Genomic DNA, 27,387 nt, shown 5'->3' with positions numbered 1-27,387 from the left:
ACATTCCTTTGCAAACGTGGGGTTTCATGTAGGCAGTCTTGATGTCTTTTCCTCAACTATTCTATTCAGATGAGAAAGCAATGAAATTCATTCAGCTTGAACGATTGTATCATGAGCAACTGCTTGCAAATCTTTCTGCCATTCAAGAACAGTGGGGTAAGTACAGACTGACTGGAGCTTGGAGTTAGCAGTAATGTAACAACTCGCTATCTAGAAACTGAGCATACTGTCCTGATTTTGCATGTTAAAAGAATAGAAGTTACACAGTCAAGTTACTGTTACAAAGCACAGGCCCATGCAGCTTAGTGTCTGAGAGCCTGCCTAGCAAGTACAGGGCTGTGAGTTCCCCCGGCACCATGAGAGAGGCAGAAGGCAGACGGTATTTTCTTTGTACCCTGCTCTTCATAGCTCTGTTGTCATTTCTTCTGCATACGCTCCTGGCTAATTTTGTTTGTAGAATGGTGTTTACACATACTGTGAAATAATCATTTAGCTCTTTCTGTGTTAACTTTTTGGGTTGCTTGAGAAGGTAACCATATATTAATTATTCCAGTGGAGCCTAAATACATTTTGTAAGAGCCAGTGATTAACAAATGTTTTAAATTTAGAAACAAAATGGAAAGCTGTCCAGCCACATACAGTGCCGCCTCTGAGGAATTCAGAAAAGGGATTTAATGGTGAAGATTTCGAACAGCTTGCTAAAATTTGCACAACTCATCAAGAGTAAGTATGTCATAATTTATTTAAAGTGGGAGAATATTGAAGATATGCATTACATTGAGTATTGAAGTGTGTGATCCATTTCTGTTTTCTTCGTAAGAAATTGAACTGAGTATAATGGAATGTAAAGGGGTCTTTCTCAGCTTTTTTTCTGTTTTCTGCTGACCTTGCTAGGTTTCCATGGGCTTGGGGAGCCTTCTAACTAGACACACTGATAATTTTGGTATTTTTTTGACTAAGAGATCAGCAAGCCAAATGATCTGGGTTGCACATTAGGACTTTTATTGTTTGTTTTTTAATTGTTATTTTATTACTTTAATTTTAATAAATATCTATTTCTGTATGTTGATTATTGTTGTTTAGGCTATTTTCTGGTGTTTGTATGTGATAAGAAAAGTTGTAACCCTTGTCAAAGGTATAGTCTAAAAAGCACAGTGTGCAATATTTAATCTAAATCAAGGAAAACTTCATTACCGGGTACTTTCCAGTTGCCTGATTTGTGTCAAGGAGATAGACTTTTAAAACTAAATCATCCTTCTTCCTGCTCAGGCTTTTCCCCTCTTGCTTGATCCCCCTCCTTTTCTGTCACAAAGACAGCTCTCAAATCCCCTCCCCATTCTCTTCTCCAAGACAAGTTTTTAAACTTTGATGAAATCTTTTAAAAAATTATCCTAATAATAAAGCTTGTTATTTTTTGTTCTACTTATCTTTGTTCTGAATTCCTCATTTGACCGCTCAGAGATCTGAAGGGGAAAGGAGCGCAACAAACAGTGTTTACATAGTGCCCATCTCTCAGGCTTCTGTCTTGAGTCCCCTGCACAAAGGATAAAGGGCTCTCTGTTCATTTGGTAACTTTGTCTCCTCTTCAGAATATTGAGCAGGAAACTAAAGCTCTGTGTGTTGGTAATGAAATAGTCCCCAGTAATTGCAGAAGAGAGGGCATTGCTTGGGTGGCCATCCTGGAGGCCATCCTTGGAAGGTGATAGAGGCTGGGATGGAAGTGTCCCTTCAGCTCTCCAAAGATGGGTCTCCTGTGCTAAGGCAGTTTGAATCTGTGCAGCAGGCTCTTCAGGGATTCTGAACTGTAACTCATTTTCTTAGTAAGTTCCTGCGTTAGCTTTCTATTTTGTATTTCCATTTTTATGACATTTAAAAGAGTAGGAGCCTTCAAAGGTAATTTATTTACTTTCAATATACTCAGTGCAGACCCCTCCCTCTACGCTCCTGAAGGAACTCACAGCTTGTTAGTGTGTCATAAATATTTGAAGTATTTACTTGAGCATGCTATGAACACGGTATCTTTAGATCATTGGACCCCAGATTATGTCTCATTATTTATAGTTCAGGGTATGAGAGCCTGGTAAATTTTTCCCTACTAGCACTCCTAACAGGATCCACGACACAAACATTCTAACCTCTCAGAAGACCCCTCCCTTGAAGTACCAAGTCCACGTTTCCCTCTTCCCTCCCCTATGATGGTAACTGAGTTCTGTGGGTTTATGTGCCTCAGATTTCATACAAATGGGTCATGCAAAAAACAGTTATTGTTTCTAGATCCTTCAGCCTGCCATTGTTTCTGGGTTATACTTTATCACATCCAGTGTCAGTTTGGCTGTGTTACTGTTGTACCTGTTTATCGTGTGACCGTGGGGCAGTTTACCTGCCCATTTCCTTCATTTGTAGACATTTGAGCTGTTTGTTTTTTTTTTTTTTTTGTTTTTTTTTTTGGTTTTTCGAGACAGGGTTTCTCTGTGGCTTTGGAGGCTGTCCTGGAACTAGCTCTTGTAGACCAGGCTGGTCTCAAACTCACAGAGATCCACCTGCCTCTGCCTCCCGAGTGCTGGGATTAAAGGCGTGCACCACCACCGCCCGGCCTCAAGCTGTTTCCTGATTCCAAGTATTATGGTAGTATTAAAGCTGGGATTTCTTTCTTCCATGCCTTTATTGGCATACTGTTGGCATGATACTCTTTAAAACCTAATGTTTGAAAGTTACTTGTCTATCCCTGGGTAATTCCAACATAATTATCTTCTGCCATAGTCTGTGTTAAACTGAAATTGTGACATGTGTGGGTGCAAGACGCACATGGGATGTGTCTGAGGCTCTCAGTGGTAACTGGCTGTTTGAGGAAACGCACACATGCTGGAGCTGTCCTTTGAACCACGGAAGCTGGTGGCAGTGTTTCAGCCCTGGGAATAAATGTCCTGCGCTAATATTAGAACTCAGAGAAGCTCTATTTTTTTTTATATTTGTTTCGGTGACATTTGTTTGGAAGCATGCTGTACTTTTAAAACTATGTTTTTCTTCTTTTCTACAGCCCTCTGTTGGCCAAGCATAAGGTAAGAGGTGTTCTTCTGGAATCATTCACGGGGAGCATGTCAGCATCTTACACCTGGGCCCAGACTATTCTAGAAAACCTTTTCTCAGCACACTTGCAATTTTCTAATTGAATGCAACAGTTTCTCAAAAAAGTTGTGATTAATTTTTTCCCTTTTGAAAACTTTTTAGATAGCACCTGTGGAAAAGTCACTGGGAAGAAAATGCTTTTCGAGGGTGACAGTGTCTGAAGAGCCAAAGGAAAGAGGAGCAACAGCCAAAGAACCAGGTCCGTTGCAGGTTATACTGTAGAGGAAGAGACGGGAGGCCTGTTACTGCTGGCATTTTAAAGTATTAGATCTGAATGGTTGTGTTAGATTTTTTTTTTGCATTTAGATTTTTTATATGTACACTTATAAAAAATATTAAACCCACATTTTTATATGTATTTCCAGTTTTAGATAACTAGAAGTAATAGAATATAAATTCTTTTAAAAAGCAAAATAATTTGTGTTATCAATAAGGAAAAGAGAATATGAAAAAGATGATACAAAAATTGTCTGAAATGCTTGGGTGTGTTTAAATATCCTTTCTTGCTTAAAAAGGAAAAAGAACAATTATTACTAAATGTACTAACCTTTTCTATAAATCTAGATAATGAGAAGTTCTGTATGGATAATTTATAGCACTAACATATACTGTGTGTGTGTGTTTTGTGTATGTGTGAGTGTATGTGTGTGTTGTGTGTGTGTGTTTCTTAGCCATTTAAAATGTGTTTTATACCACTTTGTGACTCAATCAAAAGACTTGGGAAACTTCTTTCAAAATGTATTTGCAAAATTTTAGGAATAAGTGTGTTTTCGGAATATTTTTATATGATCAATTTATATTATTAGCCTTATGATCCTGGGCCTGGGAGCCCTGATTTAAAAGGAGACGGGAGTTTTGAGTGATTGTCCCTGGTAATACAGATAGATGTGCTGGTGTCATCCATTAGTGCCTTCCGTTGTAAAGTCATTTTGAAGTCTTCATTCCCTTCTCTCTTACCACACAAATTAGGGATGTTGCTTGAGTCAGCCCCACATGCTGTGTTCTTTGTGTTTCCTTTCTGGTCATTTCTAGATCAGAAACAGGATAAAATAAGCTTTGTTACAACTCAGTAGACATGATGGTGTACACCTATAATCCCAGAACTGAGAGGTGCAGGCAGGAAGGGCAGGAGTTCTTGGTTACCCGGTGAGTTCCAGCTTGGCCTGGGCTGTATAAGATCCTGTAGACACAGCTTAGCACTGGCTTTGTTTTTGCTCTGCTGTGGTCTATGTGGCACAGATGGGGAAGCTGAAGCCGCACGTTTACAGCCATTTGTTTGGTGCCCCGATTCATAGGTAGAACCTGGATCTTCTGGCTTCCAAGTGAATACCTCATGCTTTAGCTGAGTCAGCTGTAGGGATTATCACTGCCTTCAACAATCTAAACGTGTGCTAATATCCATGAAGGAGTGTGGACTGAATCCTAGACAAGGAAGGAATCTTGCCCCAGCTTGATAAAATAGTGTGTTTTAAAGGAAACTGTCAATACCGTGGAAGACTTTCCAGCACAGATTAATATTCTTAACACTTTGCATCCTACGTCATATTTTGTCGTTGTTGTTTATCAAGCTCTCCCTTATGTGGCAATCCTCAACCTTGTGATGAATCAGGACCTAGGGTCTGTGCTCCCCAGTCTCATTGAGTCTCTGAATCCTACCAATGTGTTTTGAAGGCTCTCTCTGAACTGTTGGGTACTGGGAATTTATGACTGAGCTTGACCCTTTTCTGACTGGCTGTGGCCTTTCTTGTTCTGACCCTCACCCCACACCCTGCCATCTGACAAGGGAATGCCCAGGGACAAAGCACACAACCCATGGGAACCAGCTGCCCACCTGTTCTCCTGCAATCAAACCTTGAGAGTGGGAGACAGCAGGGATGTAGGACTCTCCAGAGATGGCCAGCTCTTTCTGGTCCTCTCTGATAGTTAAAGCTGGGGGCGGAAGAACCCAGAACTCCTAATGCCACCTCCACATTTAGAGCTGAGGCTGCCAGCCCAGTTCCGGCTTCCCAGGCATCTGAGACAGTACTTTAAAAATGTCTGGTCTGTTTTAGGGACTCAACGTGGATTGTCAGTTGGTAATTGAAGTTCCAATAAATTAAAATTGAAAAGCAATAAAATTATTCATTTATCATGCACTTCTGACTCTTATTTGTGGGAATTATAGGCCTTCATGAGAAGGCTTCTCTCTTAACAAATGGGCATTTCCAATTGTAATTTACATAAAAGGTTTTAACTGTTGTAAAGAAATAGAAAGGCTAAAATTCAAACCTGTTTCTACTTATTGTCAAAATGTGTCCTTTTTATGTCCCCTTTGCTTCCAGGAACTAAGAAATTGTCTTTGAAAGCACATTTTCAGGACACTATGTTCAAATTGCAAATTTGATCTGAACAAACTTTTGTTCATTCTGATTAAATTTAGTTCTACTTACCTTTTATATTATTACTAAGGTTGTCTAAAAATATTTACTCAATATGCTATGCCTTAAGTAGAAGTAAAAAACTTTTCTAGCTTTAGTAGACAAAAAAACCAAACAAACAAAAAACAAGTGTATTTGTTTAAATGTAAAAGACAAAATTCAGAATTTAAACTTTTCACTTATAATGACTGAACGATTCATTTAACATGCTTCTGAAGACTCTTCATTATTTTTTACTGCATTAACACTATTTATTAAACCCTTAGCAAGCATGTTCTACCTAAGGACATAGGTTGTGTTGCAGCACAACAGGCAGCGTCTGTCCGAGAGGGTTAGCGTCAGTTTTCGTTACACATGTACGCTTCTGCCCCTTCTCTGCCTCGATATCAAAGCATTGTTTGGAATTCAACAGCAGCTCCCTTCTTCTTCATCTGCAGAGACTGAAACCTGTCCTGGCATGGAACCAAGCCGAGGCCAGCATGAAGAACAGCCCCAGGAGAGCAGCCCCAGCTCTCATCAAATGGACTGGCAGGCAGCTTCCCCCAGCCTTCCAGTAACTGCAGGGAAGGAGCCCCTGTTTAGCACCAATGCCAACACCCAGTCCCCAGAGACAGCCAGGAGCAGGTCAGGGCCAGATGCTGCAGAGAGTGCCTGTGAGGATGACAGCTGCTTGCAGGAGCCTCCCACAGAGGACCACCCCGGGGTGGCCGAGGACCCTAAGGGGTCTCCTCCTAGTGAGTCAGTGACAGAGCCGCAGCTCTCCCCGAGTGGTGACAGTATACCTCCTGTGTTGATTTCAGAGGGTAAATATTCAGAGACGCACCGAAAAGAGCTCTGCCTCCCTGTTCAGGGTGTACTTGAAGCTCTGCCCAGGGACCAGCCTCAGAGCAGTGAATTGGACGAGTCACAGCAGCCTCACCTCCCAGCCACTGATGGGAAATCACCACACAGTCAGACTGACTTGGAGCCTGGCTCTGAGAATGCACTCTGTGGTGACAGTAAAGCGTCTGACGTAAGGACACTGTGTCCAGAAGTGTGCATGGCCCCAGAAGAAGGGCGGGATAAGGAAGACGAAGTCAGTAAGGAAACAGAAGACTATCTGAACAGCCTTCTGGAAGGATGCTTAAAAGACGCCGAAGAGTCCCTCTCCTATGAAGACATCCAGGACGAGGACTCTGACCTCCTCCAAGACCTCTCTCCTGAAGAAGCATCCTACAGTCTCCAGGAGAGCCTGCCTCCTGACGAGAGCTCGCTCTCCCTTGATGATCTGGCCAAGAAGATAGAGATCGCTGAGGTAAGACAGGGAGGTAGTAACAGCTAGACTAAGATGAATTCTCACACGTGCAAACTGTTGCTTTGTTTTCATGAGTTTTCTCTGGTTTTAAGCTTGAGATGAATGTTTCAGTTAACATAAATGTTAATTGTTAAGTTACTTGTACATGTTGAATTAGGTGGCTTTCAGTCATTGCTGTGTTTACAGTTGAGGAAGCTGCCCTGTCTCCCTCTAGACACAGAGGCACAGTTATGAACGCCGTTTTTCCTTTTCAACCTTGTGAGTTCAGTTTCACACCCTTAGGGGCTCAGATGAAGACAAGATTGGTCACACTTGAGTAAGGAACTATTTCTCCTCATACCCGCAGAAAACAAAACCTGGTATGTGCTCCCTGCTCCTTCAGTGGGTTAGTGTGCATCTTAAATGGTTAGAAACAGACTTAACAGAGTCAAGGTTTTAAAATAATGATACTGGGAGGTGCTTGATGAATTTTTAAGCTATTAAACAGAAAGAAAAAAATAACAGCAAAGAAAGATGATTATTGTCCTTTGTTTAATAAGAGAATTTTAAAAGCCCTGGGAAGAAAAGACACATACAAAAAGTAAATCTAGAAAAACAAAGATAAAAAGCCATAGCAGGTGCCCTGCCCTCTGGAAGGGAGACAGTGGGGGAAGAGAAGTCACAGTGGGCAGATCTAGGGCGGGGCCTCAGGCTCACCAACCTCCTGGACCCCTTGCTCCCTCTCTCCCTCTCCCTCCCTCTCTCTCTGTCTCTCTCTCTTCCTCTCTCTCTCTCTGTCTCTCTCTCTCTCTCTCTCCCCTTCTCCCTCTCCCTCTCCCTCTTCTCCCCCTCACTCCCCACTCCCCACTTTTGCTGGTTAAGTGAGGATGCTTTTTCTGTTCTTTTCCTCCCTTGAAGTTGGCCGTTGCCCTCATTCACACCTGTAAACCCTGCCTTGGGCAGGCTGTGGCAGGAGGGACACTGTGAGTTTGAGGCCAGCCTTGGCTACAGAGTGAGACATTGGGACGTTGGTGGCGCACGCCTTTAATCCCAGCACTCGGGAGGCAGAGGCAGGCGGATCTCTGTGAGTTCCAGGCCAGCCTGGTCTCCAGAGCGAGTGCCAGGATAGGCTCCAAAGCTACACAGAGAAACCTGGTCTCGAAAAACCAGAGTGAGACATTGTCTCAACCCCCTAAAATTCTCATGTATACCCACTGTATTCTAACAGCATTGTCTTTGAAAAAGGTGAATTCAGGAAGGAAGTAGAAAAAGAAAGCAAAAATAGATAACAAGTTATATGTTAATTTAATTAAAGAATGGAGCAGGGACAAGCTTCCTGAGACCATTGTCCTATTACTGTTTAGTTCATTTCCTATAAACCATGGTTTTCCTTTTTAATTTTTTGACAAAACTGGATTTTTAAGTAAAGCCTTAAGCTCAGTAGTTATTCCCATGTTTACTTTTACCAGGCTATTTGATTGTCAAATGGTTCTCACAAAACTATGATTTTTGTGTCTTAATTTTCTCTTACCAGAACCGTTCAGTATTGCTCGGTGTATACTGAGTATCTGTCCAAGGTGATGGTATAGTTAGGTGGTAGTTGGCAGTGATGGATTACAACATTTGAATATAACACACTGAACTGTATATAAAAAGGGATAAAATGATACCTTTATGTTACATATCTTAGCACAACTTTGAAAATATTTGAGAGACAGCAGAGCTGATGATGAAGCACTGGACCAGAGTTCAGTCTGTTCCGAGGCGAGCTCTGCACAGGGGTCATCCAACTAGGGATGTTACGGTCAAATGGGATTTTCTTTTCCTGGTCACAGTACAGCAGCTCTTTTCCCATGAGACTGTGGCTAGGAAATTGTCTGTAGAGTTGAAAGTTGTCTCGTTGAGACGTTAGTGCATCATGGTCTCCTTTTTAAAATGTATTGGTCTGTTCAGTTTTGCTGTATAAAAACCCCTAAAGCACCAGATGATGGTGGCCACACCTTTAATCCCAGCACTCAGGAGGCAGAGGCAGGTGGATCTCTATGAGTTTGAAGCCAGCCTGGTCTATAGAGTGAGTTCCAGGACATGCTCCAAAGCTATGCAACATTCAGTTAACAAATACAGCATGCTCTATGGTGGTAGTAAATAAGTTTTTAGATATCCTTTCTGAATACTTGTGCCAATATCTGTTTTGAACACATTTTAATAAAATCTGTCTGTCTGCAAGAGTCTTAAGCTAAAAGAAATCACTAATACTTTAGAGTTTTCTTAATACTATAAAAGTAAAACTTTGGGTTAAGTGAACAGGTTAAACATAGATTTCCTTATAAGTGTAATTATTTATACACACAGACACATATGCATTATTTGTTTATCTGTCAGTTTTGAGACAGTCTCAAGTTGGCTTCCAACATTTGAGGTAGCCTCAAACTCTTGATCCTCCTGCCCCCCCCCAAGTGCTGGGATTACTGTAATTAAACAATTATAACACATTTTTGGTTTGTTTGTGTTGGGGATAGATCACAGGGTCTTGAATATGCTAGGTAATACTCTTGCTGAGCTACACACACCCAGCCCCTAAGTTTTAAAAATTAAATTCTAAACTTTAATTTTGACTTGAGTACAAATGTAACTTTAAACCAGTTTTTGCTTTGTGCTTGCAGCAAACTTCTACAGAGTTATCTGCCTGGCTCTGTTGGCACTGTAGTCTAATAAGAATCTTGGTTTGTAGGGGCTCCCCACTGTCACTGCAGCCTGGAACCTGATTGTGTGGCTTCCCTGCTCTTGCTGCTGGGAGCAGCTCACCTGCCTGTCCACATGATACTGCCTGTCACTTTTGGTCCTTCCTCTTCTCCTGGCACCTCTCCCTGCCCAGGACTCTGCCCTCTAAGGGTTCCCTTCTGCTTGAAGCTCTTGGTTACCTCATAGGACCCGGCGTCCTCTCTTTGCCAGCTGCTTTCTCTTGTCACTCTGCATTACTGAGTTTGGGCTCCAGGAGAACTTGGTTTTGTAACTATCAGCAGCCACTTGTCATGTTGTTTTAGACTAAGATTCATCCTATAAAATGAAGTAATTAGTTCACCTCAGAAAGAAAGAAAAATGTCTCCAGCATTTTGGTTCTTGAGTATAGATTCATTTGTAAATGAGGCTTTCTGGACTTGGTAAGCTTTTTTCAAACCCAGGAATATTTTTGCCAGTTTAATATCTGAAGCATTGCTGTTTTCTTTTTCTTATTAAAAATTACATGACCTGTTGTCATCAGTGCTGTCTCCACTCTTTTAAGAAAAAAAAATTAGACATGTTTATCTCCATCCATAGATTTCGGGGTTTTTTATTTTCATTTTTATTGCTTTCATTTACTTATTGTTTGTGGGTTTGGGTACACATGTACCATGGAGCTGAGGACAGCTTGTGGGAGGACCTAACTCTGGCCCAGATTTTTGGTTTTTTGAGACAGAGTCTCCCTGTGTAACTTAAGCTGCTTTTCTTTACCTTGCAGCCCTCCTGCCTCAGTCTCCCAGTACTGACATTATAACTGTTCCATACCATGCCTGGTTTATTTACAGATTTTTGTAAGAAAAACATCTAGTACTGTGCAGTGTCAGGCAACACTTAATAACTTTTGTGATTGACTTCCATTGAGTTCCACAGTGATATAGGTGCAGTGATTGAAAACACAGGTAAAGCTTCGTGTGGTAGCACACACCCGTAATCCCAGCACCAGACAGGCTGTAAGTTTCCTGCCTCAAAACTAAAATACATTTTTAAATTAACCGTTGGCTGGGGAGGTGTCTTAGTGGATAAACCTTTAGTCAGTCGTGCTGAGGAGGTGGTCATGCCTTGCAGGGAGGCAGGAGGATTACTGTAACCTGCTGGCCAACCAGTTTAGCTAAAAATTGGCAAGCCCCAAGTTTAGTGAGAGATCCTGTCTCAAGGTGTCCTGATCTGACCTCTGCATGTGTGCCCGGGTGCACACTCAGACACACACACACAATTTTAAAATTAAAGCTTTAAGAAAGGTTAGCTGCTGTGGGATTCCTTTAAGCAGCAGTGTTGGGGGGAGTCATGCAGATGACTCTTCCATAGGTCTTGGGAAAAGAAAAGAAGAGCCATAGAAACAGCCACCATGGCGATTTTGCTCAGAGTGAATTCAGGGAAGCAGGGATATAGCTTGGTCACATTTTGGCTTCCAAGAACACCAGGGGTGGGAATGGTTGACCCCTGATTTGTGTTGCTCTCTAACTAGTCCCCAAGGAAAACCTGGGGTTGTCCATTTTTAAATTGTGCCAGATGGCGTCATTTCTGCCTCTTGTTTTCAGACTGCTTTTTACATTTCTGGTTAGTTAACAAATCTTGATTGACATGTTTCTTTTACCAAGTTCCTTTCCTGTTTTAATTAATTTCAAATTTCCATATTTGCTGCTGCTCCTGGACATTTGCATCAGCTACTTCCTGAGTTTCTTCTCCTTGTTTTATCCCTCCCCCACCCCAGTGATCTCACATAAGCTCTGTGTAGACCTGGAGTCTCAAGCTCATACCCAAAAAGGCCAGTCGGGCCATAAAAATGAGTGAAATGACTTGACTGTAGGACGTTCTCATACCTGTCTAGAAGTTTTCATCTTTTTAAAACTCTCTACTTGTGGCTAGAGAAGTGGCTCAGTGGTTAAAAGCCGTTGTTCTTCCAAGAACCAGGTTTGGTTTTTAGCACCCACATGGAGGCTTAAAAACATCTCTATCTCTAGTTCTAGGGCATCCATCCCCTCCTCTGAACTCCTCAGATACTGGGCACACATAGTGCATATACATACATGCAGGCAAAGCACTAAAAAATAAATTTCAATACAATACAAAACCTTTAGTAGGCCTGGGCATAGTGGAAAGTGGAGGCAGGCAGATCTCTGCAAGTTCAAGGACATTTGGAGCTACATAGTGAGACCTTGCCTGGAAGAAAAAGAAAAGACAGAAGGAAGAAACAGAAAAGAAAGAAAACATTATGCTTTGAAGTCAAAGACAGAGTCCAGCTCTCTAACACTTGGCCTGTTGACTTAAACTTCTGCCCTGCAATATCTCTGTGCCACCAGCCTCTTCCCAGGGCACCCTGTAGCTTCATGGGAAAAGGCTTTGCTATGTAGCCCAAAATTCAGATTCTTGGTTGTCTGGCCCAGCCGCTTTTGAGCATCGTCTCCTACTGTCCTGTGTTTTCTGCTGCAGTCACACTGGTCCCCTTGCCGCCTGTGCTTTCTGTGTCGCTCTACAGTGATGAGCCACCACCTTCTTCCCAAGCCTCAGCATCCAGACCACGCCCCTCAGCATGCAAAGTGCCCAGCACAGTGCCCGACTCACTATTCCCTTGGATCGGCATTCCTCCTAGGGTCCTGTCCAGCTGTGATCTTCCTTAGTTACAATAGGACACAGGCATTCTTTCTTCTACCAAACTACTAGAACCTGAAAGATAAAGACGCCGTTGGCTGCATCTCTGTGTCTCTGCCTAGCCTCTGTGTGCTGGGTGTATTCATTTTCTCTCCAGTGTGTTTATAAGGCACCTCCTACTTGATAGAGACCCGGGCACAGCAGTAAACAGAGATCAAGCCTCTGTCCTCATGAAGCTTGCTTTCTAGATGGAAAGATTATTGTAACCAAATACACATACGAATAAACAGTGTAGCTTCAGATATTAGTAAAGGATCCAGCAAGATGCTCTGCTGGTAAAGGCAGCTGCCGCCACGCCTCATAACTCCATCTAGCCAGCCCACACAGTGGGAAGGGAGAACCGATTTTCTCAAGCTGTCCTCTGACCTCCATGTGTGCTGTGGCATGCATTAACCACACACACACACACACACACACACACACACACACACACACACACAGTAAATAACGTAAAATGCAATGTTAAAATCTGTTAAATCATTGCACAGGGCGAGGGTTTGTAAATACTGAAAGTGGCAGCTCTACAGATAGTCTTCTGGAGATGCAAAAGGCAGGCAGGACTCGGCCTAGCAAGCTCACGTTTCCTTTCCTGTCTTGTGCTTACTGACTGACTGTTTTGCAAGCAAGAGCGAATTATAGCAGCAAGAGCTTGCAGCGGCACCTGATCTACATATTTAGATGCTTTAGGAAGCTCCTGGCTTTGCTGTTAGCAATATGCTTTTTTCCTTCCTAAGCGGTCAGAAATCCAACATGGTGTGTTACCCCGCCCCCCTCCGTCTGTTTTCCCACTTGGCACATCCTGTTGCCGTGCTCCTAGACTTAGCACTTGGGAGGCCTTAGGAAGCCACAGGCTCTTCTGTGTAATGGCTTTCCCGCATTAGCTGTCACCCCCAGGCCCAGCTGTGACCTGTTCTATCAATTAGCTGTGACAGTAGCCATGACATTAATCTGCTCCTACCGAAGATCTTCCAGATTCCACTCCTCCTCCATGACAAGAACAGCCGTCAGTTTAAGTATCTCTTAACTGGGGAATATAAAAGATTAGAATTTCAGGTAGAAAATATAAACAACTTCTGGGTAGCCAAACGCCTTGTTATTTGAAAATCCCATTTATTTCACTCCAATAGTAACAAACACATACAGCACAAAGTAAAATCCTAATAGGACAGATCAGATCTTAGTTTTTAACCCTGAGTTTGTCTCAACTCTGCCCATTGCCAGGCAGGGTGAGCTCATTCACATTGGCTTTGTCATCTGATAATTCCTGAAACCGTTGTGAGGGCTGAACATGGCGTAGCGTGGAATTGGCTGTTAATGTTCATCCATTTAAGATACCCACAATAAAACCAGACAGGGCAGCACTCACCTTTAATCCCAGCGGATCTCTGTAAGTTCCAGGACAGCCAGGGCTACACAAAGAAACCCTGCCTCAAAAAAACAAACAAAACAAGATACACATAATACACTAATGTAGCTTGTGGGTGTTCATTGCCAAGTTAGTTGGAAGCCAAGCCTGTGTTCTTGTTTAAAATGACAAGCCTTGAGGTTCCAGATGAAAATGGTCTAATTTTGGCTCATTTCCTCCACAATCTGGTGAGGAGGGACTGGTGGCCACAGTGTGCTCTGCCCGTCTCTCGTGTTGGGAATGGCAGTTTCGGGGCTCATGGAATCATTTTGTTTCGTGTACTCTGACTTGCTGTTTAAGGCAGCTATCGTTGCTGATCCACTGCCTTGTAGATGCACAGGACTAGGCAAGATGGATGTTTTCCAGCCCTGCATCTATCAGAGGGCCACAATTACAGTAATTATGGCTCAGATGTTCTAGAGGACAGGCTGGTATATATTGTTGGGGTGAGAAGGCAATTTGCTAATTGAAACAGGAAATTAAATTTATTCTTACAGATGAAGCTCTTTTGGAGATTTAAATTGTCTTTGTTTTTATTTTTTTATTTTATTTTTTTTTAGCATAGAGAAGGCCCTTGTCCTGATCCTAGCATCTTGAAGGAAGGGAGGGAGAGAGGAAGGAGGGAGGAAGGGAAAGAGAGAAGGAAGAAGGGAAGGAGTGTTCTTAGGGTGAGAGGATTGTTTTTCTTCTTAGTTATTTCTTTGTTAATTCTAAAGTCCTTCAGGAGCACAGACTGAAATACTTCATATCTTATACTTTTTTTTTTTTTTTTGAGACTCTATCAATATGTAGCCCTGGCTGTCCTTGAAGGCAGACACCCCCCACCCCTGCACAGCAGGAACTCCCTCCCAGACACCAGGCCTCACCCCCCACCCCCCATTAAGCACAAACCACACCCAAATACCCAATATATTCACAGAGATCCTTTATTAAGTGAGGAAGAAAAAAGTGGCTGCTTTCTGACTCTGGCAGGTGTAAGTTTTAGGAAGAGAAAAGGCGTGTGTATGCTGTGTGCTAGAATGGGCTGGGTGTGGTGGTGAAGGAGACGGGGTATGAGGAGAAGGAGGCAGTGGTATTTGTCCTGTAAGGACAAAGGATCTCCTGGATAAAGAGGAGACAGATGTGGTCCTTAGGCACATGGCAGTTTATAAAGGTAAAAGGGGAAACTCCACCTTAGGATGAGGTGTTTCATTTTCATTGGGCATGTTAATTAGGGCAGCCAAAGGGGACTTTTGATTGCTGGACTTCAATACTTTGATACTGACCTTGGTAGTCAGGAGGAAGAAGTGGACAAATAAGGGACCAGACCTCGGTGGCTGGCTTTAGGAATGTGATCTAATGGTTTGTGGCAAGGCAGAGGGGACGGGGAGAAGGGCAAGGCCTGCATGAGCCATCCACACCAGCCCTCCCTGCCTTGAGTACTTTAAGTCCTGGCACTCACTGTGTAGACCAGCTGGCCTTGAACTCACAGAGATCTCAAGCGCTGGGATCAAAGGCCTGTGCACCACATGACTTTCTTGGAGTAGTTTTCCTTTTTTCTTTCTTTTCTTTTGGTTTTTTTGTTTGTTCGGTTTTTCGAGACAGGGTTTCTCTGTGTCTTTGGAGGCTGTCCTGGAACTTGCTCTTGTAGACCAGGCTGGTCTTGAACTCACAGAGATCTGCCTGCCTCCACCTCCTGAGGAGTAACTTTCAAGAAAGGCATTGTATATAGTGACTGTATACAGAGAGACTGCGTAGACAGATTTGGCTCATTAGGGTGACACCATGAACAAGGCCATGCTGTTATTTCCGATTGCTTACACATCAGCCATGGAATTAAGGCAAGTTCTACCCACCTAAGTTCTTAAACTCTTGATGCTGTGGTATATAGGAATTCTGAGTGAGGGTAGGGGACCCGTATGAGGCAGGAAGTCTGGGGTGGGGTAGGTCTGATTTTGGCTGCCGTGTTGTGGGGAGTAGGAATTCTGTTTCAGGCAAGTACAGAGAGAGAGAGAGAGAGAGAGAGAGAGAGAGAGAGAGAGAGAGAGAGAGAGAGAGGGGGGGGGACATCTAAAGCATTATACCTCCTGCATCCAAGATTTACCCTCCTCGGCTGTCATCTTCTCTGTGCCCAGACCCATTGTGCTTTGTTCCCTGTGTATGTGCTGGAGGAACCTGAAAATATGCACAAAAGAAAGAAAACACTAGAGAAGATTCCCAAACAGAGACTGAGAGAACCTACCACGGAAGAGCATCCCAGCATCCTCCTCCACTTCTGACAGTAGGGGATGGGAAGGAGGGGAAGGCCTGATTCCCAGCCCAGGGATAAAGCGTGGGGGGCAGGGCAGTCAAAGCAGGCTCCAAATCCATCCTGTGCCATTGTGCTCCCAGGCCCTGCCTCTGTCCTCCTTGTCAGTAAGGCTTGCGTCCCTTGACGGCCTTGAGAGCCAGACTCTCCTAGAAGTAAGCTAGGTGCTGACCACTGCAGCCCTGAGCCCAGCTGTGCCATTCTAGGGGACTTCTCTCCAACGTCATTTGATTATAGTTTGTTTCTTGAATTTACAAATGCAAAATTAATATCCCAAAGACACACTTCACAGGACTGCAGCCCCTGGGCTCACCCTTCTCACTGGCCCTTGTGTGTGCGTGCCGGAACAGGATGTTAGGCACCTTCTATCCCTCTGTCAGATGTCGGCCTTCACTTTTCTGGAAAGTCTCTTACTGGACCTGCACCTTGCTGTTTTTCAGCTACATTGGAAACATTGGAAAAAAATAACAAACGTTCCATGAGGCTTCTCCCCTTTAGTTTTACAGTTTCTAGAGATAAAAAGATTGCCAGTTATATAGTTCATTAAAACTAATTTCTATTCTCTAACCCCTGCTTTTTAAGTTGTTTTGAAACTGATTTACTTACTTTGTCCGTGTGAGTTCGGACATACACATGCCACAGGGCATGCCTAAGTCAGAGCACACCTTCTGAAAGTCCATTCTCTCCTCCAGGGGTGGGATCCAGGAATCAAACTCGGGTTGTGAGGCTCGCACAGCAAGTGCCCATACCTGCTTAGCCGTCTCACTGGCTCTAGTCCTTGCTCATTAAAAACCTAACTGTATGTCTTTGTCTCTCACTTTAAGCAAGGCATCTGTAAAATCATTTTCCATTATTTTATGAAGGAATTCTTTAATGTTTTCTAAAGAAAAAATATAATCTATTTCTACACGTTTGTACTTGTAAAAAAATATTTATGTGTCGAGAGGGGCATGCTTGTGCCACAGCATGTGTGTGAAGGCCAGAGGACAGCGTGAGAGAGTCGGTTCTCTCTTTCCACTATGTGAGTTCCAAGGATCAAACTCAAGTACATCTTCAGGCTTGGTGGCAAGCACTCTTACCCACCGAGCCATCTTGTCAGCCCTGTACTTTGAATTTTAATGTCACTAAATTACTTTAGCTTTCTGAGAATAAGGATATCTGAAATAGGTAGTTCCTATAAAAAGAATAAATTGCTGACCTATTGATTTTTTTTTTAAGATAATGGTTTCTATAGACCCATGTTCAGAGAACCCCAGTAGAAGACTATTTGTCTAGACTCAGTTGCTCCTAATAGCTCTGAATTATAAAAAGAACTAATGGAATATGTAATTATCTTAGATTGCTGCCTAGAACTGGAAATCATATTAAGTACTTTATGCCATTGATCAGATAAATGACATTACAGGCAATCCTAGCTTACAGCCACTGACATCCATCCACAGTGTTGAGCCCACAATGCCCAACCATGTCATCATCTGTAGCATGAAGCAAGCAAGCACCTCCTCCCAGTTGGCTGGGATAGGCAGAGTGAGCAGCTGCTCTCCCTCCTGCCTCTTCAAACTGACCAACCCTCTTCTCCCCACAACCTTCATTTGTACTCTAGAAGCTTTCACACCTAAATGGCAAGCAAGTGCTTTTGGCTTGAAATTAGAGATGGGGTGTAGGAAGGAGAGAAACAGAAGGGCTGCATAACATGGATAGCAGGGGCTGAAGGAACCGGATAGAGTTTTCCCATGAAGCCCCAAACTGTAAATACTTTAGGCTTATGGTCTGTCACGGCTTCCCAGTTTTGTTTTAACCACCACCACCACCCCCACCCCAAATGCAGAATTTGCTCTGTTTCCAATTAAATTTACAGAAACAAGGAATGAAGTAAAGCCAGGAGTGATAGCACTCGGGAAGCTCAGAAAAGATTTCGAGTTCAAGGCCAGCCTGGGCTATAGCAAGTTCTGAGCTGTCCTGAGCTATAAAGTGAAGGAGAGCCTTATCTAGGGCGGGGGGGGGGGGGCAGGGGCTTCTGGCTAAAGAGTTTCCTAACCTCTGCATACCAAGTAGTGAGTCACAGGAAACTGAGAGAAAATCTAGAAGAAAAGTCCCCAAAAGATTTTTGAATACAAATTATTTACTAATGTGTATTTTCTCCGAGGAACTAAAGTAACTCATTTGGTGTTAAGTTTGCCACCCCATATATTTTAGGCCTTGTGTCTTTATGTCTTAAATACTGTCACTGAGCCAGACGTCATAGCTCATGCATGTACTTCGGCATTCCTGCTAAGGCAGAAAAATTGCCACAGATTCAACACTAGCCTGGGTAAGACCCTATCACATACACACACACACACAGAGCACGGGGGTGTGGGGGGGTGGGATGATGGGGTACAAATCACTGAAATGGTGTTCCGTGGTCGAATGTGTGACATATCACCCCTAAGTCCCATTCAACTTAATGTAACAATGGTTCTTCCATCTCCGACAGGCCGTTCCCGCAGAAGGGCTGGTGTCCATATTAAAGAAGAGGAATGACACAATAGGGGACCACCCTGCCCAAATGCAGCAGAAGCCAGCTAAGCGGAGAGTGCGATTCCAGGAAATAGATGATAGCCTGGATCAAGGTGCGCTCAGCCCCGGGTCTGCAGGGGTCACCATCAGTGGGTGCTGCTGGATAGTCAGTGTGACAGGATGCCTGCTAGCAGGGTTTGTAAGGACTGTGTGGACTCGCTCTACCTTCTAGCAGAGAAACAAAAAGAAATCAAGTTATATCTTTTTAATCTTTGAAGCATTTTTTGCTGAAACAAATGAGCTAGTTGCAAATGGCCAAAGTCAAAAACTCACCTCAGTTTTTTTTTTTTCTTTAGTATTTTCCTTCCTTTTCTTCCTTTGTAGTGAGCTTGTTTTCGTTTTTGTTTTAAGTGGCAAATTAATGCCCCTCTTTTTATTTCGTCTTTAATGACAAATTAATGCCCTCTGTTACCGTGAAGCATTGTCTACTCTGCATGGAAGCTGAGTGCCTCCCTAGAGTGGTGTTTGAGCATCTGTCCCTGGACAGCACTGAGGCCATGCTGTCACAGCAGAGCTGCCTTGTGCAGTTGCAGATAGAGTCACCTGAGGCAGAAGTGTGTAAGAGAAGTGGACACCAGCTCAGAGCCTGCCAGTGTGTTTCTCTGTTCACTGAGGAACCGTGTGAACACTGAGCTGTGTTTCTAAGACAGTGGGAAAGCTGCCTGGGGCTTTCAACTGTGAGAGTGAAAGGCCTTGGAAATGCTATTTTTTCATCTGGCATCTCATAGCCAGCTCCACCTCCACACCCCAACCCCATCCCGAGAAGTCCTCAGTCCTGACCACACACATGTGCACCAGGGTCTGGAACTCTCAGGCCACCTCACCGCCACCAGGTTACTCTGCTTCATTCTCCTTAAAATGTAAAGTAACAAGCACTGCTCTGCCACCAAGGACAATGAAAAGCTTGTAGTTAAAGTGCATGGATTGGTCTCGACAGTCATATGAAACCTTTGTGTAAAGCTTACACGTGCATAGGTACAAACCTCACCTCCTGCCTGAGCTCCCTAAGAGGCCCGTACTCCCGCTAGGCGGTACTGTGTCCTGGAAATGTAATGTGGACGCTCACAGGTGGTTCCCTTTTTGTATGTGCTTGGGTGTTTCGCCTCATGTATGTCTGTGTACCACGTGCGTGCAGTGCCTGAGGAAGCTAGAGTCGGGCATCAGAGCCCCCGAACTGAAGTCACAGAGGGTTGAGAGCCATCACGTGGTGCCTGGGATTCAAACCTGGGTCTTCTGGAAGAGCAATAGTGCTCTTAAACACCAAGTCATCTCTCCAGCCCCTCATGGGTGATTTTAAATTTTATGACAGCCATATAACAAACATGAAAATACACGAAATGTGCCTTAGTAGTATATCGCATTTAACTTAGTGTATCAAAAATATTGCAACGTGATTGATCAGTGTGGTAAAATTGCTGATGAGACATTTCATATCGTTTCCACACTCCATCCTCCGAAGCTGGGATCTGTTTCGAGCTCACCTGGCATCTTTTTTTGTATCAGTCACTTGTCCGATACTCAGCAGCAACTCAAGGCTTGTTCCCACCACAGCTAATAATGTATTTTATTTAAGCAAAATAGATACTTTCAAACACCTAAATGGTATTAAAATGTCATCTCTCCATGTACCACAGGACCCAAGACTCCATAATAATAAAATCTGCAGATGCCCAAGACCCTTATATGAGACAGAATACTGTTTTCCTAGAGTCTGTTCACACCCCCTGTGTACTTGGATGATAATGATGATAATTATTATTATTACTATTTATTTCACACACACCTGTACCACAGTGTATGTGTGGAGGTCAGAAGACAACTCATGGGAGTTGGTTCTCTTCTTCCACCACTAATTAATTACAGGGATTGAACTCAGGCTGTCAGGCTTGCAGAGCCAAGTGCCTGTACCAGCTGAGCCATCTCACCAATCCTTCCGGCATACTTTGTTTATTCTTTTTGGTTTTTGCTTTTCTCTTTTTTGAGGTAGAGTTTCTCTATGTAACAGCGCTGGCTGTCCTGGAACTCACTCTGTAGACTAGGCTGGCCTCAAACTCACAGAAATCCACCTGCCTCTGCCTCCTGAGTGCACCACCACGCCCAGCTACTCATTCTTTGTTAAAGAGTGTCTTGGGTCAGAGAGTTTGCTCAGCAGTTGAAATCATCCGCATTACATACGCTGTCTCATGAGTTTAAATAATTGGTAAGTAATTGTTACACAGTATTGTTTAAGGGAATGCATTAAGAAAAGAGTACATACTTAGTACAGGAAAATTCTTCAGAATATTTGGCCCACAGATATGGAGGGTTGACTATTAACGGTATGAAGAAATGTGGAGATCCATAAACTAGGTTGCTAGCATAGACGAACAGGCGAAGAGAATTGCAACTAAAGGAAGAGCAGGTGAGGAGGCTGAACCGATGGTGCTGTGTGATATCTGACCGCTGTCCTCGTGTTTGCAGATGAAGTGGGCAGCGGCTCCTGCATCCTGCTCATCCTGCTGTGCGTAGCCACTGTCTTCCTCAGTGTTGGAGGAACTGCACTCTACTGCACTGTGGGCGACATGCAGTCTCCTGTGTGTACAGACTTTGCGGACAACGTGGACTTCTATTACACTAAGCTACTGCAGGGCGTGGCAGGACTTAAACACTGGGTCTACCTCTCCTAGCAGCGATTGGGACAGGCGTGCTGACAGACAGACAGTGATGCAAAGGAGTCACGGAACATTCCCCCTCCCCAGCAGCGGAGACCCAAGGACGGGCAATAGAAACTGCCCAGAGACCTCTGTTAGAGTAATCCACAGAAGGCGAATACTTGCGTAGGCGCTGAGGACAGCAGGAGGGAGCCGTGGAGACCACGCCCCTCTCCTTGCTGCTTGCTTGTGTAGTGAAGCACACTGAGCAGAGTCACACCGGGCTCCCACTGAGGGTTAAAGGACAGTCCCAGTTTACAGTCATTGTCCATAGGCATCGCTTCCCGCCATCACGCAATAAGTTTCTTTGTAAACAGAGAAAGTTACCTTATGGTTTCAACACCGTTTTTTAGTTAATCTTGGGAGCTGTGTAATTTTAGCTTTGGACATTATTCTAGATTCTGTTCTCCATTTGTGAAATGGTTGTGTGGGTGCGTGTTATGTCTGAAGCAGTAACCACAAGTGGATATCCAGTATAGAGTAAAAGATGACCTTTATTCTTTTAATTTGACTACAATGTGCAGGCACAAATCTCTGGAGAAGGCTTACCTGTGAACTAGATAAACTGTAGGAATGTTGGCCTTGAATTGAGAGACTGACAGATCTGAGGCAATGAATTTGACAGGCCTGAAGGCAGGCACCATGACAGAACTCCCAAGTCTCAGATGAGATTTCCCTGTGGCTTCTGTGCTGTCTGGAGCACTGAGTTCTTGTTCCACTGCTCAAGGGAAGCTTGACAAGCACCCGTTCCATTCTGGAACCTAAGCCTAGGAACCCAAGTAAGGGGTAGTTCCTACTGTATGGGTGCTCGTGGAAGGTGAACCCTTACTTTGTTGAATGAAACAGGCCACCTCATGAGACTGAGTAGTCGCAGGCTATACCCTCAGGGGTGTGGACTATGTGTTCCTATCATGGATCACTGTGGACCCAGTCATGGGGTCAGGAAGCAGATATTCAATCATACCTTAAGTAGACAAGTTTAAATACCTTGTTTTGCTTAAATCTGTCATTAGGTGGCCTTTCCTTATTTACGGTACAGTGATCTAATGTTTAGGAAGCCTCATTTGACTTTTTATATTCTAGGCAATGTCTTTTTTTAAAAATCATGAATTATAGTTTTTTAGCAAGTGATCTTTATGTTCCTCTTTTCCTGTTAGAATCATTTGGAAGGAAATGGGAGAAATTGCTTTGTAGTTGTTACTGGCTGGCACAGTACCTTTCTTTGTGTTTCTGCTTATTTATTTGGAACTTGTGAATTTAAGGGCTTTTGTATGAGTTGAGAGTGCGTTGCTGAGCATGTATTTGGTCATCCCACCGCTACCTATTTAATTAGATACTTAGTGTTTTGATTTTGTACTATTTCAGCTCCATATGTTTTAGGCTTATTTTTAAATTGACATTTTTATTTTTACTTACAACACTGTGTGGCTTATCTCTTACCATGTCACCGTAAATTGTAATATTTTCAATGGTTATAGATCAGAGTTATTTATTTAGAAGTATACAGAATACTGAAATTTAGATTCCTTATGCCTAAGGCTGATTTTATTAGAAGATTATTTTAATGCCCTATTATAAATTTGAAGACCTTGTATTCACATCCTGTGTAAAATGGGTCCCATCATCAGGGTACTTCTGCCAGAGGCTCTGTGGAAGGCGCTAGTGAGGTTGCCTATGTGGGCCTCCTCATGATACACAGACATGTTCCATTTTCGTGATTTCTAGCTGCTGGGATTTGGTGACCCCCGTTTCTGCCGATTTTACATCAAAAAAAGTTAAAATCTTCACCGTTTACCTCTCTTGGGTCACTCAGAGTCTTGTGTGATCTCTGGTGTCATATTCGCCTCTCAGCCACTTTTTTGAAACCTGAGGTTTCCTGGGAGCCTTCAGAGAAGGAAAGGCCTAAACTGACACCTCACTAACCAGGGGCCCAGGGTGTGTCAGAGGAACCCGGTGCTCACCACTTCAGGGGCCACAGAGTGATCAGGAGTAGGCTGACCTCTTGACTTAAAGTGGGCATGAACTCTCACCTAGAAAACCCAGGACTCATTTTAAAATGTAATAGCCATTTACTGCATGAATTGGAGTGTCCCACCTGGAGATGAGAGGATGTTAGTTACCCCACGCATAAAGAATTCATCCAGCATACTGAAATGTATTTCTCCTCTCATTCGGAAGTAATGACAACTATTTATAACTAGCCTTCTTAAGAACTGTGTCTGAGGGTGTCAAATCAAGCTTGTAATTTAAAATCTATACCAACAAAATGTCTCAGAGGATTTATTTGAACCCTTGGTGTTAAAGGAACTGCTTGAAAACAAAATATAATGTCAAGAGTTGATCCAGCCCCTGAAGGAGATGCCATCTATTTTGGGGAAGTCTTTTTTTTAATTGCATTTACATATTTATTTTGGGAAGAGTCCATGAGTACCACACTGTACACTTCCAGGAGTCACGCTCTCCTTCCGTCATCAGGGTCCAGAGGTTGATAGTCAGGCCATCCAGTTGACGGTCAGCACCTTTCCACACTGAGCCATCTTATCTATTGTGAGGATGTCTTACTAAGTCTGTGATAACGGCTTCTCAGCTTCTAAAATACCTCATGCATCTGCCTGTCTCTGCCAAACTCTGCCCTCAAGTGCATCCTTTTAGACTTGAACATCAAGTCTGAAGTCTTATTTTATCCAGATGTGAATTGGGGTGTGAGATGTGGTGAGGATCTGAAGTCAGAAGGTCAAACTTATTTTGCAAGAGCAGAAGTGATTTGGGTCTTCTGAAAGACAGGGCAACATGGCCTGAGGGGAACAGGATGAAGGACCAGGAGGAGTTGAGCAGAAGGAACATGGAGGACAAAGAAGTCCTCTGGCTGCTGACCTCCTGTCTTTACACTGGCCTTTGTGGTCCCCATCCACAGACAGGTTTTTACTTTTCTTTATTATTTTATTTAATATCTTTATTATAAAAGATAATTTCTTTATTATTTTTATATTAACAAGCATAATAATATGCATATTATTAATTATGCATAATGGATTTCATGTGACATTTGCATACATGTTGGTAAGCCTTTTAAGCGTCTTCATTTCCTGGTACACTCTTGTTCCCTCCACTGACCTCCTTCAAGAGGCTGGGCTTTCAACCTGCTGCTAGCAGTAGCCCTGGGTAATGCTCTCATTTCTGTGGGCACCGTTGATCTGAACTTGGTCTTTATGTGGTGTTTGTAGAACTTTAACATTTATTCATTCCATACCTAGACTAGCCACCACACTTTCTGCTTCTTTTTGTTTTTTAAACAAGTTTATTTATTGAAAGAATCTGAAAAATAGTAATAAGGCCTTCATTAACAATTAACAAATTTTAAGATACTAATATGAAACATTAGGAATTTATGTGATAACTCCATGTGTTCTAGATCAGTCTGGTAGCAGCTTGCTTCTAGACATGTCAACACTTGCTTTTTAGATGCGTGACCCATGCTGCAGACCTTGCTCTCCTCTGGATCACAGCAGAGGCCTACTGTGCTCACAATCACAGATGAACAGCACAGCTCTTGGGGACAAGCTACCACAGCTTAACAGCACTGAAGCCAGACCACGTAGGGCTTCATAGGTGCTGATGTGTGTCAACAAGGGCCCAGTAGGTCCTGACTTTTAACAGCAGAAGAAAGCTCAGTGTGGTCAGCCCTGTAGCAGCTGGCAAACAATTTTGAGCAGCATGACTACCCTGGAAGCCAGTTGAAGAACGGGCAGCCCCCCTTCCTACTCCCGACACAGAGATGAATACAAAACTGAAAGCAGAGGTGCCTTGGCTGACCACTGATCCACAAAGGCTTCAGGGCCTGTGTGGCTCCCCTGTGTGCTAGTTATGCTACATACACGACTGCACACAGGGAGATACGGAGATATCTGCTCAGATGCAAACCTTGGACTCTTGTGGAAGGAGGGCAGGCCCACAGGCCTGATATCAAGAGAGAGTTGGTCTCAAAACCTTTGTGGCCACTGTGTAAGGGAAGAGCAGAAGCACAGAGCCCTGTCCTGACTGTCTGCGTTGGGCTGCACACAGTGTAAACACTAGACAACACGCAGTCCCCTCTAAATCTTCAGAAAGTGTGTACAAGAAAATATGTACATAATCACTTCAGAAAGTTTAAAATAACCTCTTAAAAAGTGTACACAGGATTTAAAACGTCTCAGGAATTGCTGCCCTACTATGAGGAATGTGATGTTGCCGATGGCTGTGCAAGCTGTTGCCTCTGTCTTCTCTGGAATGGACTCAGAGGCACATAGCCATGACACGCCTTGCCAACCCATGGCAAAGCTGCCAGGTGACCCCAAGAGTTGCAGAGGGGAAAGGTACAGGCCCTGGGGGAAAGCACTGCAGCTAAAGGAAGATTTCTGGCTGAGACATTTATTCCAATATCAAAGGGAAGATCTCTTCATTTTGACCCCCACAGAATTTCAACAGACTGATTTATGGGAATTCCTGACCTGGAGATGTGTGCAGAACTTTGTACAGTGGTGTTGGCTGCCCTCTGTACCCTGACACACATCCAGTTGCCTGCAGTGTCAGCACTATGAAAGAGGCCCACCCAGCTTAAAGAACTTGTGTCAGGTATGGGGAATGTAATTTGCAAAAAAGGAACTGAAGACTAGAAACTAGATTAACAAGGGGCTACCTAGGGAGATGGGAACTCCAGTTCATTTTTTCCTGTCATGTGTCATAAACTGTTAGGAATAAGGGAAATGCACAGCAGCTGACAGGAAAGTCAACAGCAATCTTTACTGCCAGCCAAAGGTCTGGTGTTTACTAGCCAGCCGTTACTGCTTCGCACCTGCCGTGAGCACTTCTGGAGTTCGTAGCAGGCAGGCTTCCAGCAGCGAAAATAAGCACAGCAAAAACTTTCTGTTCAAAACTGAAGCTCCAGGGCTGGGCGTAGCTCAGAAGTAGAGTGTTTACCTCTTGGGGATGAGACCCTGGGCTCAATACTCAGTGTCACAAAAGAAAAAAGTCTTACTGGCCCTGAATTAAAAACCACCTCACAAGGAAAACCAGTGCCAGAGGCTGTTGCCAGTCAACCTGTCAATCATTTAAGAAAAAAATGCCCATCCCACACAATGCTCGTTTAAAAAGAGTGCTGCTGGTGCTTTTTACGACACCAGTATCACTCTGGTAGCAAAACAAGATCAAAGACAGGAAACTAAGGACATTAGTGAACTTAGACACCAAAATCTTTTGTAGAAAATAACTGATGGGAGAAGGTTCCAGAGGCAGGGAGAGCTCAGCTGATAAAGCGCTTGCCTGGCAAGTACAAAGAGCTCAGTTTGATCTCCAGAACCAACAAAAATACGCGCTTATGGGCTGGAGAGATGGCTCAGTGGTTAAGAGCACTGGCTGCTCTTCCAGAGGACCCGGGTTCAATTCCCAGCACCCACGTGACAACTCACAACTATCTAAACTCCAGTTCCAGGGAATCGAACTCCCTCAAAGACATACATGTAGGCAAAAAACAACAAAGCACATAAAATTAAAACAAAATTTTTTTTTTTTTTTTTAATGTGCTCTTGTAATCCCAGCTCTAGGGAAGCGGAGATAGGAGAATCCCGAGGTCTCCTGGCCAAGCAGCCTAATTGGTGAGTTCCAGACCAACCAGAGACTCAGTCTCAAAGAAGGTGGACTGTGTTCCTGAAGGTGACAACACCCCAGGACTACCATGGATGTGACAGACTCAGTTCAGATCAAAATTGCAGCAGTTTTTAGAAATTGACCATTTAAAATGTGTGAGATGAAAATGACCTAGAAGATAGTGGAATTGTCAGAACAGAGTTGGAGGGCCCTTGCTCCTGTTTTCAAGGCTTCATCCTACAGTTATCGAACTGGTATCCAGGGAGACCTATACAAAGAGCCATGTTCAAGTAATCCACAAGGGAGCCTGGCCAACTTGGTCAGGAAAGAGGAACCCATTCAACAATAATGCTGGCAGAATTGCAAGTACAATTAGGGAAAATTAACAAACAACTAAAATCTGAAGTGAATAAGTTTTAAGTCTAAAACTAAAACTACAGGGCAACTAGAAGTCAGGATCAGCATTGTCACTTTCACATAAAAAGATATTCCCTGGAGCACAGAGTGTGCAAACTATAAAAGGGAAACTCGTCATTGGACTTTTTGAGTGTGCTTTTCATATAATGTGGTTAGGAAAA

The 27,387-nt window shown here is 43.5% G+C and overlaps 1 protein-coding gene across 1 annotated transcript in view; it reads left to right on the top strand.

Moving 5' to 3' along the window:
* The window catches only part of Cnst (consortin, connexin sorting protein), an 83,558-nt gene extending 60,104 nt beyond the window's left edge, over positions 1 to 23,454 (top strand). Inside the window, exons 5-11 of the mRNA XM_027418859.2 lie at positions 70 to 156; positions 609 to 723; positions 3,038 to 3,059; positions 3,229 to 3,325; positions 5,981 to 6,837; positions 18,415 to 18,550; positions 20,958 to 23,454. Coding sequence (XP_027274660.1) covers positions 70 to 156; positions 609 to 723; positions 3,038 to 3,059; positions 3,229 to 3,325; positions 5,981 to 6,837; positions 18,415 to 18,550; positions 20,958 to 21,163 — 1,520 coding nt within the window. The 3' untranslated portion in view covers positions 21,164 to 23,454. The remainder of the gene's footprint in view (positions 1 to 69; positions 157 to 608; positions 724 to 3,037; positions 3,060 to 3,228; positions 3,326 to 5,980; positions 6,838 to 18,414; positions 18,551 to 20,957) is intronic.
* Positions 23,455 to 27,387: the final 3,933 nt, after the last annotated feature.

The sequence above is a fragment of the Cricetulus griseus genome, chromosome 5 (genome assembly GCF_003668045.3).
Source record: "Cricetulus griseus strain 17A/GY chromosome 5, alternate assembly CriGri-PICRH-1.0, whole genome shotgun sequence".
Classification (NCBI taxonomy): domain Eukaryota; kingdom Metazoa; phylum Chordata; class Mammalia; order Rodentia; family Cricetidae; genus Cricetulus; species Cricetulus griseus.
This window is presented reverse-complemented; position numbering and strand designations above follow the sequence as displayed.